The 17,054-nt window shown below is 40.7% G+C and overlaps 1 protein-coding gene across 1 annotated transcript in view; it reads right to left on the reverse strand.

Annotated features, from left to right (window-relative positions):
* The window catches only part of B3GLCT (beta 3-glucosyltransferase), a 587,625-nt gene that overhangs the window by 13,468 nt on the left and 557,103 nt on the right, over positions 1-17,054 (reverse strand). Inside the window, exons 13-14 of the mRNA XM_040426156.1 lie at positions 6,188-6,307; positions 2,386-2,530 (exon numbers count right to left, since the gene is read on the reverse strand). Of these exons, the coding sequence (XP_040282090.1) occupies positions 2,386-2,530; positions 6,188-6,307 (265 nt within the window). The remainder of the gene's footprint in view (positions 1-2,385; positions 2,531-6,187; positions 6,308-17,054) is intronic.

Raw genomic sequence — 17,054 nt, forward strand, 5'->3', positions numbered from 1 at the left:
AGCCAGTTTCATAGGTACAAATCTGCTGACAGATGCCCTTTAACCCCTTAGGAACTTAGGACGTAAAGGTACGCCATGTTTGCCAAGTTCTTAAGGACCGGTACGTCCTAACTTTAAAACGACATTACGGCGCGGCGGGGGGTAATCGGAACAGGATGTCCACTGAAATCAGGGGCATCCTGTCACAACGCCGGGGAGGGGGGGGTCATGTGACTTGCATTGTAACTGGAAAAAAATTATTAAAATTGAAAATCTGCCAAAAAAGTGAAATTTTGAAATTGTATCTCTATTTTCCATAAATTCTTGTGGAACACCTAAATGGTTAACGATGTTTGTAAAATCGGTTTTGAATACCTTGAGGGGTGTAGTTTCTTAGATGGGGGTCACTTTTATGGAGTTTCTACTCTAGGGGTGCATCAGGGGTGCTTCAAATGGGACATGGTGTCAAAAAAAACAGTCCAGCAAAACCTGCCTTCCAAAAACCGTATGGCATTCCTTTCCTTCTGCGCCCTGCCGTCTGCCCGTACAGCAGTTTACGACCACATATGGGGTGTTTCTGCAAACTACAGAATCAGGGCCATAAATATTGAGTTTGGTTTGGCTGTTAACCCTTGCTTGTAACTGGGAAAAAAAAAAATTTAATGGAAAATCTGCCAAAAATGTGAAATTTTTAAATTGTATCTCTATTTTCCATTAATTCTTGTGGAACACCTAAAGGGTTAACAAAGTTTGTAATATCAGTTTTGAATACCTTGAGGGGTGTAGTTTCTAGAATGGGGTCATTTTTGGGTGGTTTCTATTATGTAAGCCTCGCAAAGTGACTTCAGGCCTGAATTGGTCCCTAAATATTTGGTTTTTGAAAATTTCAAGATTTGGTTCTAAACTTCTAAGCCTTGTAACATCCCCAAAAAATAAAATATCATTCCCAAAATGATCCAAACATGAAGTAGACATATGGGGAATGTAAAGTAATAATTATTTTTGGAGGTATTACTATGTATTATAGAAGTAGAGAAATTGAAACTTGGAAATTTGCAATTTTTTTACAAATGTTTGGTAAATTTGGTATTTTTTTTATAAATAAAAATAAAAAATTTTGACTTCATTTTACCAGTGTTATGAAGTACAATATGTGACGAAAAAACTGTCTCAGAATGGCCTGGATAAGTCAAAGCGTTTTAAAGTTATCAGCACTTAAAGTGACACTGGTCAGATTTGCCAAAATGGCCAAGTCCTTAAAGGGCTTCTGTCTGTCTTATTGACCTATCATCCACATGAAATGTAGCAGATGGAAATAAAAGTGCTCATCAGCCCCACCTTTAAATAGCCTATAAACTTCCTCTTAACCCCTTAAGCCCTATTTCACCTTAAAGGGCTTCTGTCACCCCATTAAACCGTTTTTTTTTTCTTTACTAATAATCCCTACACTGCGATCTCATCATACATAAGCTAATTAAGGATTTTCGTTCAGTAGAATTTGTTAAAAATCGATTTTTATAATATGTAAATTACCTTGCTACCAGCAAGTAGGGCGGCTACTTGCTGGTAGCAGCCGCATCCTCCGATGGTAATGACGCCCCCTCTGCTTGTTGATTGACAGGGCCAGAGAACGGAATCGTTCTGTGCTGGCCCTGCCTGTTTTGATTCAATATCTGGCGCCTGCGCCGCGGCCGTACCTCTCTTCAATCTGCGCAGGCGCACTGAGAGGCGGCCACTCGCTCCTCAATGCGCCTGCGCCGGGTGTAGATGTGACGTCATTGGCGCAGGCGCACTGAGAGGCGGCCACTCACTCGGCCGCTCCATCCTCAATGCGCCTGCGCCGATGACGTCACATCTACACCCGGCGCAGGCGCATTGAGGAGCGAGCGGCCGAGTGAGTGGCCGCCTCTCAGTGCGCCTGCGCAGATTGAAGAGAGGTACGGCCGCGGCGCAGGCGCCAGATATTGAATCAAAACAGGCAGGGCCAGCACAGAACGATTCCGTTCCCTGGCCCTGTCAATCAACAAGCAGAGGGGGCGTCATTACCATCGGAGGATGCGGCTGCTACCAGCAAGTAGCCGCCCTACTTGCTGATAGCAAGGTAATTTACATATTATAAAAATCGATTTTTAACAAATTCTACTGAACGAAAATCATTAATTAGCTTATGTATGATGAGATCGCAGTGTAGGGATTATTAGTAAAGAAAAAAAAAAAAACGGTTTAATGGGGTGACAGAAGCCCTTTAAGGTGAAATAGGGCTTAAGGGGTTAAGAGGAAGTTTATAGGCTATTTAAAGGTGGGGCTGATGAGCACTTTTATTTCTATCTGCTACATTTCATGTGGATGATAGGTCAATAAGACAGAGCAGCATATAAAATGTCATTAAAAGCATTACCCTCTTACCTGATGGAATAGTGGGCTATGAGTGACGGAAATTCCAAGGCCACTGGCGCACATCCCGAGCACCATATCATCGGGTGCATCATTGCTGTAACATCGACAATTACTCCCAATAAACTCCTTCACAGCCGCTCTGCTAAACACCATTCTGGGAAACAGAACCAGTTGAGATATTAATATATCTATTATATATCTTTACTCTATGTTTTGTGAAGTTGTAAATGCATTTACATGTATAATCTTTGGGTTCAAGTTTTTTTCATATCCTCACTACTGTATGTAGAACTTTTATATTCTCTCCTACTGCGTTAGCTTTACTTGAACTCATACTCAGATACACAAACATTGTGATAAGCCATTTCTGCATTGTTACTAGACAGAAAATTGCCACCCCATGGAGAGAGAAGTACAGTATATACCTTCCACCACAGAAATAATGATAGGAGTTGAGACCAATTGTCGGTATGAAAGGTTTCCTGCCTCCTCCGTAGATCAAAAAACAAATTTTTATAAAAAGTGGGATATCTTGTTGTCTTTTCACTCCTCTTCTATAAACTCCTATTTTATAGTTGTTTTGTTATTTATACACTTTAAAAGCGTGCACTTCGCTCTACTATTTGTTAGATTTCAAAATATACAAATAATAATCCAATGTTTCAAAAATAACTAAGTAAAATCCTCGAAAACCTCTTTAACGCTGATTTAACCTGAGGAAAGGGATTTAAGGGTCATTATTTCAGAAGACTTAAAGGTAGGCAGACAATGTCATAGAGCAGCAGAAAATGCTAGCAGAATGCTTGGGTGAATAGGGAGAGGCATTACTAGTAGAAAGAGGGAGGTGCTCATGCCGCTCTACAGAGCACTAGTGAGACCTCATTTGGAGTATTGTGCTCAGTACTGGAGACCATATCTCCAGAAGGATATTGATACTTTGGAGAGAGTTCAGAGAAGAGCTACTAAGCTGGTACATGGATTGCAGGATAAAACTTACCAGGAAAGATTAAAGGACCTTAACATGTATAGCTTGGAAGAAAGATGAGACAGAGGGGATATGATAGAAACTTTTAAATTCATAAGGGGAATCAACAAGGTAAAAGAGGAGAGAATATTTAAAAGAAGAAAAACTGCTACAAGAGGACATAGTTTTAAATTAGAGGGGCAAAGGTTTAAAAGTAATATCAGGAAGTATTACTTTACTGAGAGAGTAGTGGATGCATGGAATAGCCTTCCTGCAGAAGTGGTAACTGCAAATACAGTGGAGGAGTTTAAGCATGCATGGGATAGGCATAAGGCCATCCTTCATATAAGATAGGGCCAGGGGCTATTCATAGTATTCAGTATATTGGGCAGACTAGATGGGCCAAATGGTTCTTATCTGCCGACACAGTCTATGTTTCTAATTACAGTTTGTATGTATTATAACATCTTCCGCATCTTTTTTTATATAGCACTACTATGGCATATTTTTTTTCTAATGTAAAATGTTTTTGGAAAACTGCTCAATGGAAAAATTTCCTACAATAAAGAATAGAAAACTTGGAAAAATTAGGAGATAACTTCATGAAGAAGGCACTTGGATTACACGCATCAATTCATCTCTGCTGCTCCCATAACAAATGTGAAATACAAAAGGACATTTATGGAATTCGATTTTGACCACAGAATAAATACAGTTTTCGGCCATGATGCATGTCGCTCACCTTACAATAAATAACATCTATTATAAATCAAAAAGCAGATGACAAATGGTTGTCTATATAGCAGTTATATGAGTTATACAACATGTTCTTATATTAAAGCAAACATCCTCCATTCTGATTGCCATCTGCCAATATAAAAACAATTGTCAAACTTGACCCCCATCAGTCTACCTTGCTATAAAGAAAGCTGATGTGGCCTGGGATTTTATCCAAAACTATATAACAACATTTATTCAAATCACCACAAAAATTACAAAATGTTATTGAATACAGTATTTAAAGGGGTTTTCCAGGCTTTTAATATTGATGACCTATCCTCAGGATAGGTCATCAATACCAGATCAGATACCGCCGATCAGCTGAAGAGATATAGCAGACCTGCTGTACTGTTATCTCAATTCTACACCTACTATTATCATAACGATTATCTTGCACATAACATCTTCCCTTCACAGCAGCAGTAAACTGACAATTCATTCACCATCTACAGTATAGAGGAGTTTTACCCCTGTGCTGACTGCTACAAAAGGACACAATTTTGTAAAAAATTTTTTTTAAGTAAACGATAGCTGAAATGAAAAACAGAATAAATATGAAAGATACCGCACACTCCTTTCCCTAAACCAGTAAGATGCCCATGCTAAAAGTAGATCGCAGACACTTATAACCAATTGTAACATAAGTTACCTTACTAGTGGTTCTCGTACCACAGCGTCTACAGTATCTTCCTCTCTATGCAGTATGGGGATCAAGCTGGGTATGGGTCTGGTTTCTAAGATGCGGATCACACCCCGGCCGGTGGCGTGATAACGTGCATATAAGTTGTACCTCAAGCTCTCAAGCGAATAGCGACGTCACTATACAAACTACGGATAGTTGCGAGTACCAAACTTCCTTTCAACGCGTTTCAGACAGTACGCTGTCCTTCGTCAGGTATGCACGGTATCGCGCCACTGACCGGGGCACAATACGCATCTTAGAAGCCAGACCCATACCCAGCTTGATCCTCATACTGCATAGAGAGGAAGATAGACGCCACGGAACGAGAACCACTAGTAAGGTAACTTATGTTAAAATTGGTTATAAGTGTCTGCAAACTACTTTCAGCAGGGGTATCTTACTGGTTTAGGGACAGGAGAGCGCGGTATCTTTCATATTTATTCAGTTTTACTTACAGTGTGCAGTAGTTTGTGCGGTCCTGCTGCGATACCGCAACCAAGTGTAGAGACGGAGGGTATAAGCGCCAGGGAGACACTATAGCATATTGGTGAAATAAAAAACCGACAAAAAAAAAAATAGAAAATATAGCTTTCTATGACTATTGAGTTTATAAAAAATACCCATTTTTGACAGAAGTGTTCCTTTGATATGGCATTTGGACACAGCTACTGGCCTGTTCCAAACTAAGGGCTCTGTTCTGCGGCCCCGCAAAAAAAAAAAAAAGAGCATGTTCTATTCTTGTCCACAATTGCAGACAAGAATAGGGCATGCTCTATCATAGGGCCGTCCGCATTGCATTCCGCAAAATGCGGAAGGCACAAGGCCGGTATTGTGTTTTGCGTATCCGCAATGTGGGGACCGCAAAACACATATGGTCATCTGAATGAGCCCTAAGGGTACATTTGGGACTATTTTACAAGCATGGAGGACAAACTTGACCAGTTGGTGTAGATTTGGATCAGAGTAGCTGTGTGTTAGCTACTCTCTAGTTCATCTGGTGATATGACCTTGAAGCGCATCTCTCACAAAGGGAGAATGAAATTATCAGATCTGACAGTCCATAGTTTATAGACAGGCGACACTTTTGCTTTCCGGATGGAGGACTTTCACAGCGAGATCCATCAATCACTAAGTTGCACATTAGGAGTTAATCACTGCTTGCAATGCATAATCATTGGCAAACCTACCGGTATATACTCTTGGTTTCCCACAGGCTTTGCAGTTATGGGAAATTACTAAAAAATGAATATAATTAATATACAGCTGCTTGATTTCTACTCGCCGTGAGCGTAGAATATACAATTAGTAAAACTTGAAAGTATTAAAAAGGAAATAGGCTTAAAGATTTATATCTAAATCACATCAAGTAGATCGCAATCTCTTACCCGCCTCCACCGGTGATATAACTGTAACCTCTCGATCCTAATCCATAGCCATAACGTTCTCCCAAAAAGACAGGCTCATTAGAATCATAGCAGCTTAGCAGTTTCTGTAATCTTGGGAGGCTAGACAGGAATTTAAAAAAAAAGTTCATAAAACAGTATTAAAATAACACAAGCAACTCTCCAACTCAAAAGCTAAACTAGAATGCAGGTAACCAGATATCCTGCTACCGCTTACTGTATTTCACATTCAGGGAGCAGAAGTATGGAGAATTGGTGTTTTTTATCTGGCAAACAGAAACAAAACTCTGCAAGATTAACAGGACGGAGATGCTATTAGCATTCACTGGTAATTACAAGCTTTCTAGTGCTCAGGGTCAAACCTAAGTGCTATTAAGTAAGTGAGAGCTTCTAAGACAAAAACAACAGCCCACACAAATTGAAAGAGCAGGGCCTATGAGCGCTGAGGAGAATGGCGTGCAAAAAATGATCTATCCGCTGTTCATTCACTGCTGAGCTCTAAACTTCCTGTAGAAGCGACCTAGGCACAAGAACGGTGCTCCAGGAGCTTTATTAAAGGGGTTGTGCCACAAAAACATTCTACATTTATTCAAACCACCACCTGGGTCTAAATACTTTTGTAATTGCACGTAATTAAAAATTTCGTATTGGCCACTGAGCTATTCAATAAAATGTATCTGTATAGTGCCGCCTGCCGTTTGTTCGTTTCCTTATTTCTTGTCCACCTTACTGAAGGGGTCGCACGCGCTCAGTTTAAAGGTTATGTACACCTTTTTTTTATTATTGCATTGTAATTATTTTGAGCTAAAAATCATTTTTTCTTCAATTGGTCTTTATTAACACTATGGAATCCTTTTGTGTGTACATAGCTGACATGCTCTACTAGCTGCCTGTGGATTTTCTCTCTTTTCAGTCATCTGGGGAGCAGACCGACTTCTTATCTCTGCTCTCTGACCTTATAAATGCTCATAATAGCTTAGTTCTTATCTTGTTGATAAGAATGTGGTTTAAATAAGTGTTAATCACCTATTAGTAGTTTAGAGATAAGGTTTATTAGGTGACGATATACCGGATCCGTCTCATCCGGAATAACGAATCCGGTTTTTAAATTTTTACAAAGATCAAAAGCGTAACTAGCTCCTCCTATATCCCGGCGCATGCGCAGACCGGAAAACCGGCATTAATACATCTCTATGGAAATTAATGCCGGATCCGGCAAGTGCGGTATTGTTCCAGGATTTTGTCTGGAAAAAATACAGCAGCAAGCTGCGGTATTTTGTCCGGTCAAATACCGTACAAAGGACGGAACAGAAGACATCCTGATGCATACTGAACAGATTGCTTTCCATTCAGAATTAGAGATGAGCGAACTTCTGTTTTAAGTTCGGCGTCTAAAGTTCGGCTTCCGGTTAGCGGAGGATCCCGATATGGATTCCGAATTCCGTTGTGGTCCGTGGTAGCGGAATCAATAATGGCCATTATTGATTCTGCTACCACGGACCACAACGGAATTCGGAATCCATATCGGGATCCTCCGCTAACCGGAAGCCGAACTTTAGACGCCGAACTTAAAACAGAAGTTCGCTCATCTCTATTCAGAATGCATCAGGACAAAACTGATGCGTTTTTTTCTGGTATTGAGACCCTTTATTGGATTTTAATACCGGAAAAGAATAACGCTAGTGTGAAAGTACCCTTAAAGAAGTTTCCCAAATTGGCTAAAAAAAATGGCTAAAAGCAGAGGGCTGTATAAAATAATGGACAAACCCTTATTCAGTGTACTTCCTTGATATTGTGCCTTACATAACAGGCAGTTCTTTCTAGCAGTAAACTCAGGAAATATTAAATAAATAAACGAGACAACTCTACTATTTTCTAAGCTGCATTTACGTTTTCATTAAAATATTAATATGAAGTCATAATCCACTACCGGAAAATCTCATATACCATACAGTGAAGAAGGCATTAAAACATTTTGTAAGCCACTCAATCTGTTTGTGTAATTATCTGCCAAACCCAGGCTGATGATCATACTTTAAAAATTAAAGAGCCAGAAAAGGAGGAGGATGGGCCAGGTACGTGGTAGGGAAGGGATGAGATACTGAGAAAACATCTGCAGTCTATGTTAGCCTGTGTCCTTGAAAGCCATCATCATTGCTCAGTAAAGACTTACAATACGTCGTCTTCCAGCGAGGTCTTCTCTAGGCTACAGATAGATCATATACTCCAGGCAGATCATCAATATCAGATTGGTGGAGGTCCGACATCCAGCAATTCAACAATCAGCTGTTTTTGGGCGGCCGAGATGCCAGAAACTAACAGTGTACAGAGAGAAATCAGAAGGCTCTATCCTCTGACGAGTTTCTGGTGCCAGCATATTGAAGCTCAGCTTTTTTTCACTTAATGTGAGCTGACCTGCAGTACCCCCATATAGTCACTACACAGTGTGTGGCGCTGCCTGCCCACAGAAACAGTCACAGTATAGTTTATGGTGGCGCGGCTGGCCGGAACAGCTGATTATGGAGTGCCAGGATTTCAACCCCCACCAACCTGACACTAATGATCTTTTCTGGAGGATAGTTCATCAGTGTCTGTAACTCAGAGAATCCCATTAACATTTTCTCATAGAATGGCAAACAAGATAAGCAAACTGGTTGAGTTTCTAGATTCACCAAATTTTTCTAAAATTTTAGTTTGAACCCAAAACTTTTTGTGTGGCTCTAATTGCCCTGGAAATTGAAAGACCCTCTAGTTTCCTAGGATTTAGGATTTATAGGAAAACCTTTTATCTCTTTTCATTATTTTTTTTAAATGAATTTTTGCTTTTTCTATCCCACCTCCCTAAGCTCTCAAACACAATGACAGCAATAGTAAATCATGTCAATGAGTGACACTGACATACATAGCTATAGGTAAACGTATGTTTGACGGCGTGAACAAAGCGCGTGTATAAAGACACACAGAGCCAACATAATTGAAAAAAAATAAGTGGCTTGTTGTTGGACCAAGCATCCAAAAAGTACAGTATGCCTTAACAGGGTCAGAATGCCTGCCCATACGACACACACAGGTGTTAACTGAAAAAGTGGCTAGAAAACAAGCCTAGTAAAATTCTCCCTTTCAATTGGGAGCAGCAGCAGCAGTGCAGTGTGGAAAGGGTAGCAGTGTGGGCAAAAAAGAAGAAAGTGCCAATTTGGGCCACTGTTCCAGTCTGCCTGCCCAGAAATCCATGGGGTCAGGGAACAGGTTATGCACCAGAGATCGACTAGAGTGCAGGTAGGCCTGAATCTGGTTGTTGAGGTGGGAGCTATCGGCTGTCTGTACAGCGATCTCTCAGGATACAATGGCCTCAGGATACAATATTTTCAACATACAATGGTCTTTTCTGACCCATCGTAACTTGAAACCAGACTCAACATACAATGTTCCAAACTCAGATACAACGACTTCTCTAGTAAAATATCTGTATTAGTTGCTAGTTGGCAGCTATTCCTGACTGTTATATGTAAGGATTTGGTTTATCTGTCTTAGTTAGCTGCTTATTTGTGTTAAATCCTCATTTTCTTTGATCTTGGATGGAATTTTTGGGCTTTGGAACCAATTACTTAAGTTACAATGGTAGTCCTGGAACAAATTAATATTGTAACTTGAGGGACCACTGTACTGTACTGGCTGCATGTGGTGTTGTGACTCTTCGGGGAAGGGGCCTCCCTTTCAGACACGCTTGCAGCAGGCATCTGCTCACCAAGACCTGTGGCAAGCTGTGTACACTGCGTTTACTGGCAATAACATAATTTATTTTCCCTTTCAGAGGGAGGGAACCATTTCCCCATTTTGCTTTGATAGAGCGGGTATAATAGCATGGCTATCCAGTAATCATCAGATGCATGATGTCAATGATAGGCCTGTCAGTGTATAAGCAAGCCAGGACGCAGGTCGCCATTCTGGCTACCGTTCATGAGGAGCCAGTTCTTTCCAGCTCCGCCCTCCGCTGACACAAATGGGTGTCCTGGCCTGTGCCACTGCTATCATCGTCCTCTAGCTACTCTTCCTCCTCCTCTTGAAAAGGCAGCACTTCATTCTCATCCACCTCCTCCTCCATGGTAGTTTCTACTTTTGGGTACCCAACAGCTATAGGGCGGACAGCAAGATGCATTAGCTGTTCTTCTTCTGCTGTTCTAAAATAAATATGAGGGGGTGACATCATTCATGCTGCAGTTGTCCCTGCTAACAAACTTTGTGGCTTCTTTAAAGAGCTTCAGCACCTGACAGGCATCTCAAAGCTGCTCCCTGCTGCTGAGGTGGTCTGGTACATGACAAAATTGTTCATGGCTTTCCGCTGCTTGTATAGTTGCTCGAGAATGTGCAAAGTTGAATTCCAGCAAGTTGGAACGGCATGGATTAAGCGGTGTGGTAGCAGTCCAAGAGAGCGTTCCTTGCCACGTACTGCCAGTACAGTCCTCTTGGACAGTGACAACAACTTTGCGCAAGTCAGTGTTCTTATTTAAAACGTTGCATGACTAGGTTGATGACGTACACCAGTTAGGGAGCATGTGTTATCTCTCAGGTTCACGACGGCCACGATGTTGTGGCCACTGTTGCTGATCAACATGCCCAGTTGGAGTCGGAGGGGTGACAGCCAGCGGGATGTTTACTTCTTGATGTACTTTAGCAACTGCTCGTCTGTGTGGCTACTCTAGCCAAGGCTGATCAGCTTCAACATGGAGTGGCAACGCTTGACATGACACGTGATAGAAAGGAGGTGGAGGGGAAGCAGGCAGTGCCCTGCTGCTGTTGGGGAAGGAAGCGCATCCATGGAAGAGGTTTCGGATTTGATAGTTGATGTGGGAGTTAGTTCGACATAATCACAGGGGAGTTAAAAGGACCTGGCCTTGTTTCCGGGATGCTGCCTTGCCGCTTCTGCAAAAACACTGACCCAGTAGGCCGTGAAAGACATACAGATGTAGCAGGGTTAGCACTCAAGCTCTTAACTCAAATTTATTAACTCATTACGTTATCTTGAGACAAAAGCCATTGAAAAGCAATTGAAGGTGTTTGCTTAACGCATTTAGTTTAGATTACACGTGTATACTGTCCCTGCCCATAACAGCCGCTCTAGGGGTTCACCGTGGCGTGAACCTTTCCTCACAGCGAGAATCGCAGGGATCCTCCCACGTTCTCCACCAAGTGAGAATACAAGGTAGGGATGGCTTTTTGGGAGAAATAATGATGGCTAGGTATCTTCCAGCAAGGCTGAAAGCATGCCATCGGCTCCTTAACCACCTCAGCTCCCCTAGCTTAAACCCCCTTAATGACCAGACCACTTTTTACAATTCTGCACTACACTACTTTCACCGTTTATTGCTCGGTCATACAACTTACCACCCAAATGAATTTTACCTCCTTTTCTTCTCACTAATAGAGCTTTCATTTGGTGGTATTTCATTGCTGCTGACATTTTTACTTTTTTTGATATTAATCAAAATTGACCGAAATTTATGCCAAAAAATTACATTTTTTACTTTCTGTTGTAAAATTTTTCAAAGAAAACTACATTTCTATATAAATTTTTCTCTAAATTTATTGTTCTACATATCTTTGATAAAAAAAAAAAAGGCAATAAGTGTATATTTATTGCAATAAATAGATAAGATGTCGCACTAGGAACACCTAAATGACACCAGGTGCTCCTGTATATTGAGACCGCTCACTCAATATAAGTAACAAGGATATATATAGATAAACAGGGCACTCAAGGAAAGCTGTGACCATATATTGAAACAATGATGGGCTTTAATAATAATATAATGGATAAAACAATTATGAATAATATAATTGATAAAACAATTAAGAATGCAGTGGAATAAATTGCAGGTAAAAAGTAATCGACAGATGGAAATATTCGACAGATAAAAAATATTCGACAGATAAAAATATATTCGGTTGACCAACTAAAATTCGATAGTCCAATATAATTTATCTTTGATCCAGTAGTTGTGAATAGCCAAAAGACTTAATGTCGATAAATCTATTCGATTTGGTTTTATCGAGACTACAGTCTTGTGCTTAAAGGTTATTCAATTTGTCGCGGCGGCGTCCCGCCTGGGCAACGTAGGTAGCGGTGACTCGCTACTGAATAGCTTGCAAGCAAATGTAGTCCATTACCTTTCTATCGACCAAATATTCGTCCGAAATAATCACAAGAGCCTTCAAGTGTACTCACTCCCAGGATATGCCTTTGGATGTTTGTAGCAATATTCAGTCAGGAGATTAAAGCCGGCTCTTTGTTCGGTTGTGGTCGTTGTTAATAAGGTAACTAACAAATTAAATGAATATTGATAAAAATGTGTATGTTAATAACACAACCCTCGTATTAACATACACATTTTTATCAACATTCATTTAATTTGTTAGTTTTAGCATATTTGTGCATTTTAACTCATTCACTGCTAGTCACTTTGGTTGGATAATTAATCTGTCACATATTTCCCCCTTAATGTCGTAACCAAGACTTTTAGTGGTATTTCTTATTGTTCTTATTGTTTTAACTATTGTTAGTGTGTTAAGATGGGCAATTTACGCCTTTGTTTAAGTGAAAACGCAAAAAACGCATAGATACCGCACCAAAAACGCAGGGTGCCTAGATGCGTTTTTTGCAGTAATGAATGCAGGAATGTGTAATATACAATTGGATGAAATTGCAGAAATATGATGAATTGCAAAAAGACAGCAAAATCACTTTTTAGTTTTCCTCTAAGGCATTTCACTCTGTGATTGTGATTTAATGAAGAACACCTGAGTAAATTGACAAGCAGGATATGACGATCCAATTGAGGTCAGTTTAAGCATTGAACATTCAGTATAAAAGAGGGGTTTTGTATGGGGTGAAGCATACCACTGAGGAAGGGGTTGGACCCCGAAACGCGTCTGGTGCTACACCCCATCTTTGTACTGAAGGACTTACCTTATTAACAACGACCACAACCGAACAAAGAGCCGGCTTTAATCTCCTGACTGAATATTGCTACAAACATCTAAAGGCATATCCTGGGAGTGAGTACACTTGAAGGCTCTTGTGATTATTTCGGACGAATATTTGGTCGATAGAAAGGTAATGGACTACATTTGCTTGCAAGCTATTCAGTAGCGAGTCACCGCTACCTACGTTGCCCAGGCGGGACGCCGCCGCGACAAATTGAATAACCTTTAAGCACAAGACTGTAGTCTCGATAAAACCAAATCGAATAGATTTATCGACATTAAGTCTTTTGGCTATTCACAACTACTGGATCAAAGATAAATTATATTGGACTATCGAATTTTAGTTGGTCAACCGAATATATTTTTATCTGTCGAATATTTTTTATCTGTCGAATATTTCCATCTGTCGATTACTTTTTACCTGCAATTTATTCCACTGCATTCTTAATTGTTTTATCAATTATATTATTCATAATTGTTTTATCCATTATATTATTATTAAAGCCCATCATTGTTTCAATATATGGTCACAGCTTTCCTTGAGTGCCCTGTTTATCTATACAGTGGCGGAAATAATTATTTGACCCCTCACTGATTTTGTAAGTTTGTCCAATGACAAAGAAATGAAAAGTCTCAGAACAGTATCATTTCAATGGTAGGTTTATTGTAACAGTGGCAGATAGCACATCAAAAGGAAAATCGAAAAAATAACTTTAAATAAAAGATAGCAACTGATTTGCATTTCATTGAGTGAAATAAGTATTTGAACCCTCTAACAAAAAAAGACTTAATACTTGGTGGAAAAACCCTTGTTTGCAAGCACAGAGGTCAAACGTTTCTTGTAATTGATGACCAAGTTTGCGCACATTTTAGGAGGAATGTTGGTCCACTCCTCTTTGCAGATCATCTCTAAATCCCTAAGGTTTCGAGGCTGTCTCTGTGCAACTCTGAGCTTGAGCTCCCTCCATAGGTTTTCGATTGGATTAAGGTCCGGAGACTGACTAGGCCACTCCATGACCTTAATGTGCTTCTTCTTGAGCCACTCCTTTGTTGCCTTTGCTGTATGTTTTGGGTCATTGTCGTGCTGGAACACCCATCCACGACCCATTTTCAGTTTCCTGGCAGAGGGAAGGAGGTTGTCGCTCAGGATTTCACGATACATGGCTCCGTCCATTTTCCCGTTTATGCGAATAAGTTGTCCTGTGCCCTTAGCAGAAAAACACCCCCAAAGCAAAATGTTTCCACCCCCATGCTTGACGGTGGGGACGGTGTTTTGGGGGTCATAGGCAGCATTTTTCTTCCTCCAAACACAGCGAGTTGAGTTAATGCCAAAGAGCTCTATTTTGGTCTCATCAGACCACAGCACCTTCTCCCAGTCACTCTCTGAATCATTCAGGTGTTCATTGGCAAACTTCAGACGGGCCTGTACATGTGCCTTCCTGAGCAGGGGGACCTTGCGAGCCCTGCAGGATTTTAATCCATTGCGGTGTAATGTGTTTCCAATGGTTTTCTTGGTGACTGTGGTCCCTGCTAATTTGAGGTCATTAACTAACTCCTCCCGTGTAGTTCTAGGATGCTTTTTCACCTTTCTCAGAACCATTGACACCCCACGAGGTGAGATCTTGCGTGGAGCCCCAGAGCGAGGTCGATTGATGGTCATTTTGTGCTCCTTCCATTTTCGAACAATCGCACCAACAGTTGTCACCTTCTCTCCCAGCTTCTTGCTAATGGTTTTGTAGCCCATTCCAGCCTTGTGCAGGTCTACAATTTTGTCTCTGACATCCTTGGACAGCTCTTTGGTCTTTCCCATGTTGGAGAGTTTGGAGTCTGCTTGATTGATTGATTCTGTGGACAGGTGTCTTTTATACAGGTGACTAGTTAAGACAGGTGTCCTTAATGAGGGTGACTAATTGAGTAGAAGTGTCTAACCACTCTGTGGGAGCCAGAACTCTTAATGGTTGGTAGGGGTTCAAATACTTATTTCACTCAATGAAATGCAAATCAGTTGCTATCTTTTATTTAAAGTTATTTTTTCGATTTTCCTTTTGATGTGCTATCTGCCACTGTTACAATAAACCTACCATTGAAATGATACTGTTCTGAGACTTTTCATTTCTTTGTCATTGGACAAACTTACAAAATCAGTGAGGGGTCAAATAATTATTTCCGCCACTGTATATATAAGTGTATATTTATTGGTTTGGGTAAAAGTTATAGCGTTTACAAACTATGGTGCAAAAATGTGAATTTACGCACTTTGACTTTCTGAGCACCTGTCATGTTTCCTGAGGTTCTACAATGCCCAGATAGTAGAAACACCCCAAAAATGACCCCATTTCGGAAAGTAGACACCCTAAGGTATTCGCTGATAGGCATAGTGAGTTCATGGTAGTTTTTATTTTTTGTCACAAGTTAGCGGAAAATGATTTATAATTATTATTTTTTTTTACAAAGTCTCATATTCCACTAGCTTGTGACAAAAAATAAAATTTTACATGAACTCACCATACCCCTCACGGAATACCTTGGGGTGTCTTCTTTCCAAAATGGGGTCACTTGTGTGGTATTTATACTGCCCTGGCATTTTAGGGGCCCTAAAGCGTGAGAAGTAGTTTGTAATCCAAATGTGTAAAAAATGCCCTGTGAAATTCTAAAGATACTCATTGGAATTTGGGCCCTTTTGAGCACCTAGGCTGCAAAAAAAAGTGTCACACATGTGATATTGCCGTACTCAGAAGAAGTAGGGCAATGTGTTTTGGGGTGTATTTTTACATATACCCATGCTGGGTGAGATAAATATCTCTGTAAAAGACAACTTTTCCCATTTTTTTTATACAAAGTTGTCATTTTACAGAGATATTTCTCACACACAGTATGGGTATATGTAAAAATACCCGCCAAAACACATTGCCCTACTTCTCCTGAGTACGGCGTAACCACATGTGTGACACTTTTTTGGAACCTAGGTGCGCAAAGGGGCCCAAATTCCAATGAGTACCTTTTAGGAGGGCATTTTTAGGCATTTGGATTCCAGACTTCTTCTCACGCTTTAGGGCCCCTAAAATGCCAGGGCAGTATAAATACCCCACATGTGACCCCATTTTGGAAAGATGACACCCCAAGGTATTCTGTGAGGGGCATGGCGTGTTCATAGAAGTTTTGTTTTGGGGCACAAGTTAGCGGAAATAAATTTTTTTAGTTTTTTCTCACAAAGTCTCCCTTTCCGCTAACTTGTGACAAAAAGTTCAATCTTTCATGGACTCAATATGCCCCTCAGCGAATACCTTGGGGTGTCTACTTTCCGAAATGGGGTCATTTGTGGGGTGTGTTTACTGTTCTGGCATTTTGGGCGGGGCTAAATTGTGAGCAACCCCGTAAAGCCTAAAGGTACTCGTTGGACTTTCGGCCCCTTTACGCACCTAGGCTGCAAAAAAGTGTCACACATGTGGTATCGCCGTACTCAGGAGAAGTAGGACAATGTGTTTTGGGGTGAATTTTTACATATACCCATGCTGGGTGAGAGAAATATCTCTGTAAATTGACAACTATGTATAAAAATTTTTTAAAAGCTGTCACTTACAGAGATATTTCTCACACACACAGCATGGGTATATGTAAAAATACACCCCAAAACACCTCGCCCTACTTCTCCTGAGTACGGCGATACCACATGTGTGACACTTTTTTGCAGCCTAGGTGCGCAAAGGGGCCCAAATTCCAATGAGTACTTTTTGGATTTCACAGGGCATTTTTTACGCATTTGGATTCCAAACTACTTCTCACGCTTTAGGGCCCCTAAAATACCAGGGCAGTATAAATACCCCACAAGTGACCCCATTTGGAAAGAAGACACCCCAAGGTATTCCTT

Source organism: Bufo bufo, chromosome 3 (genome assembly GCF_905171765.1).
Source record: "Bufo bufo chromosome 3, aBufBuf1.1, whole genome shotgun sequence".
NCBI lineage: Eukaryota > Metazoa > Chordata > Amphibia > Anura > Bufonidae > Bufo > Bufo bufo.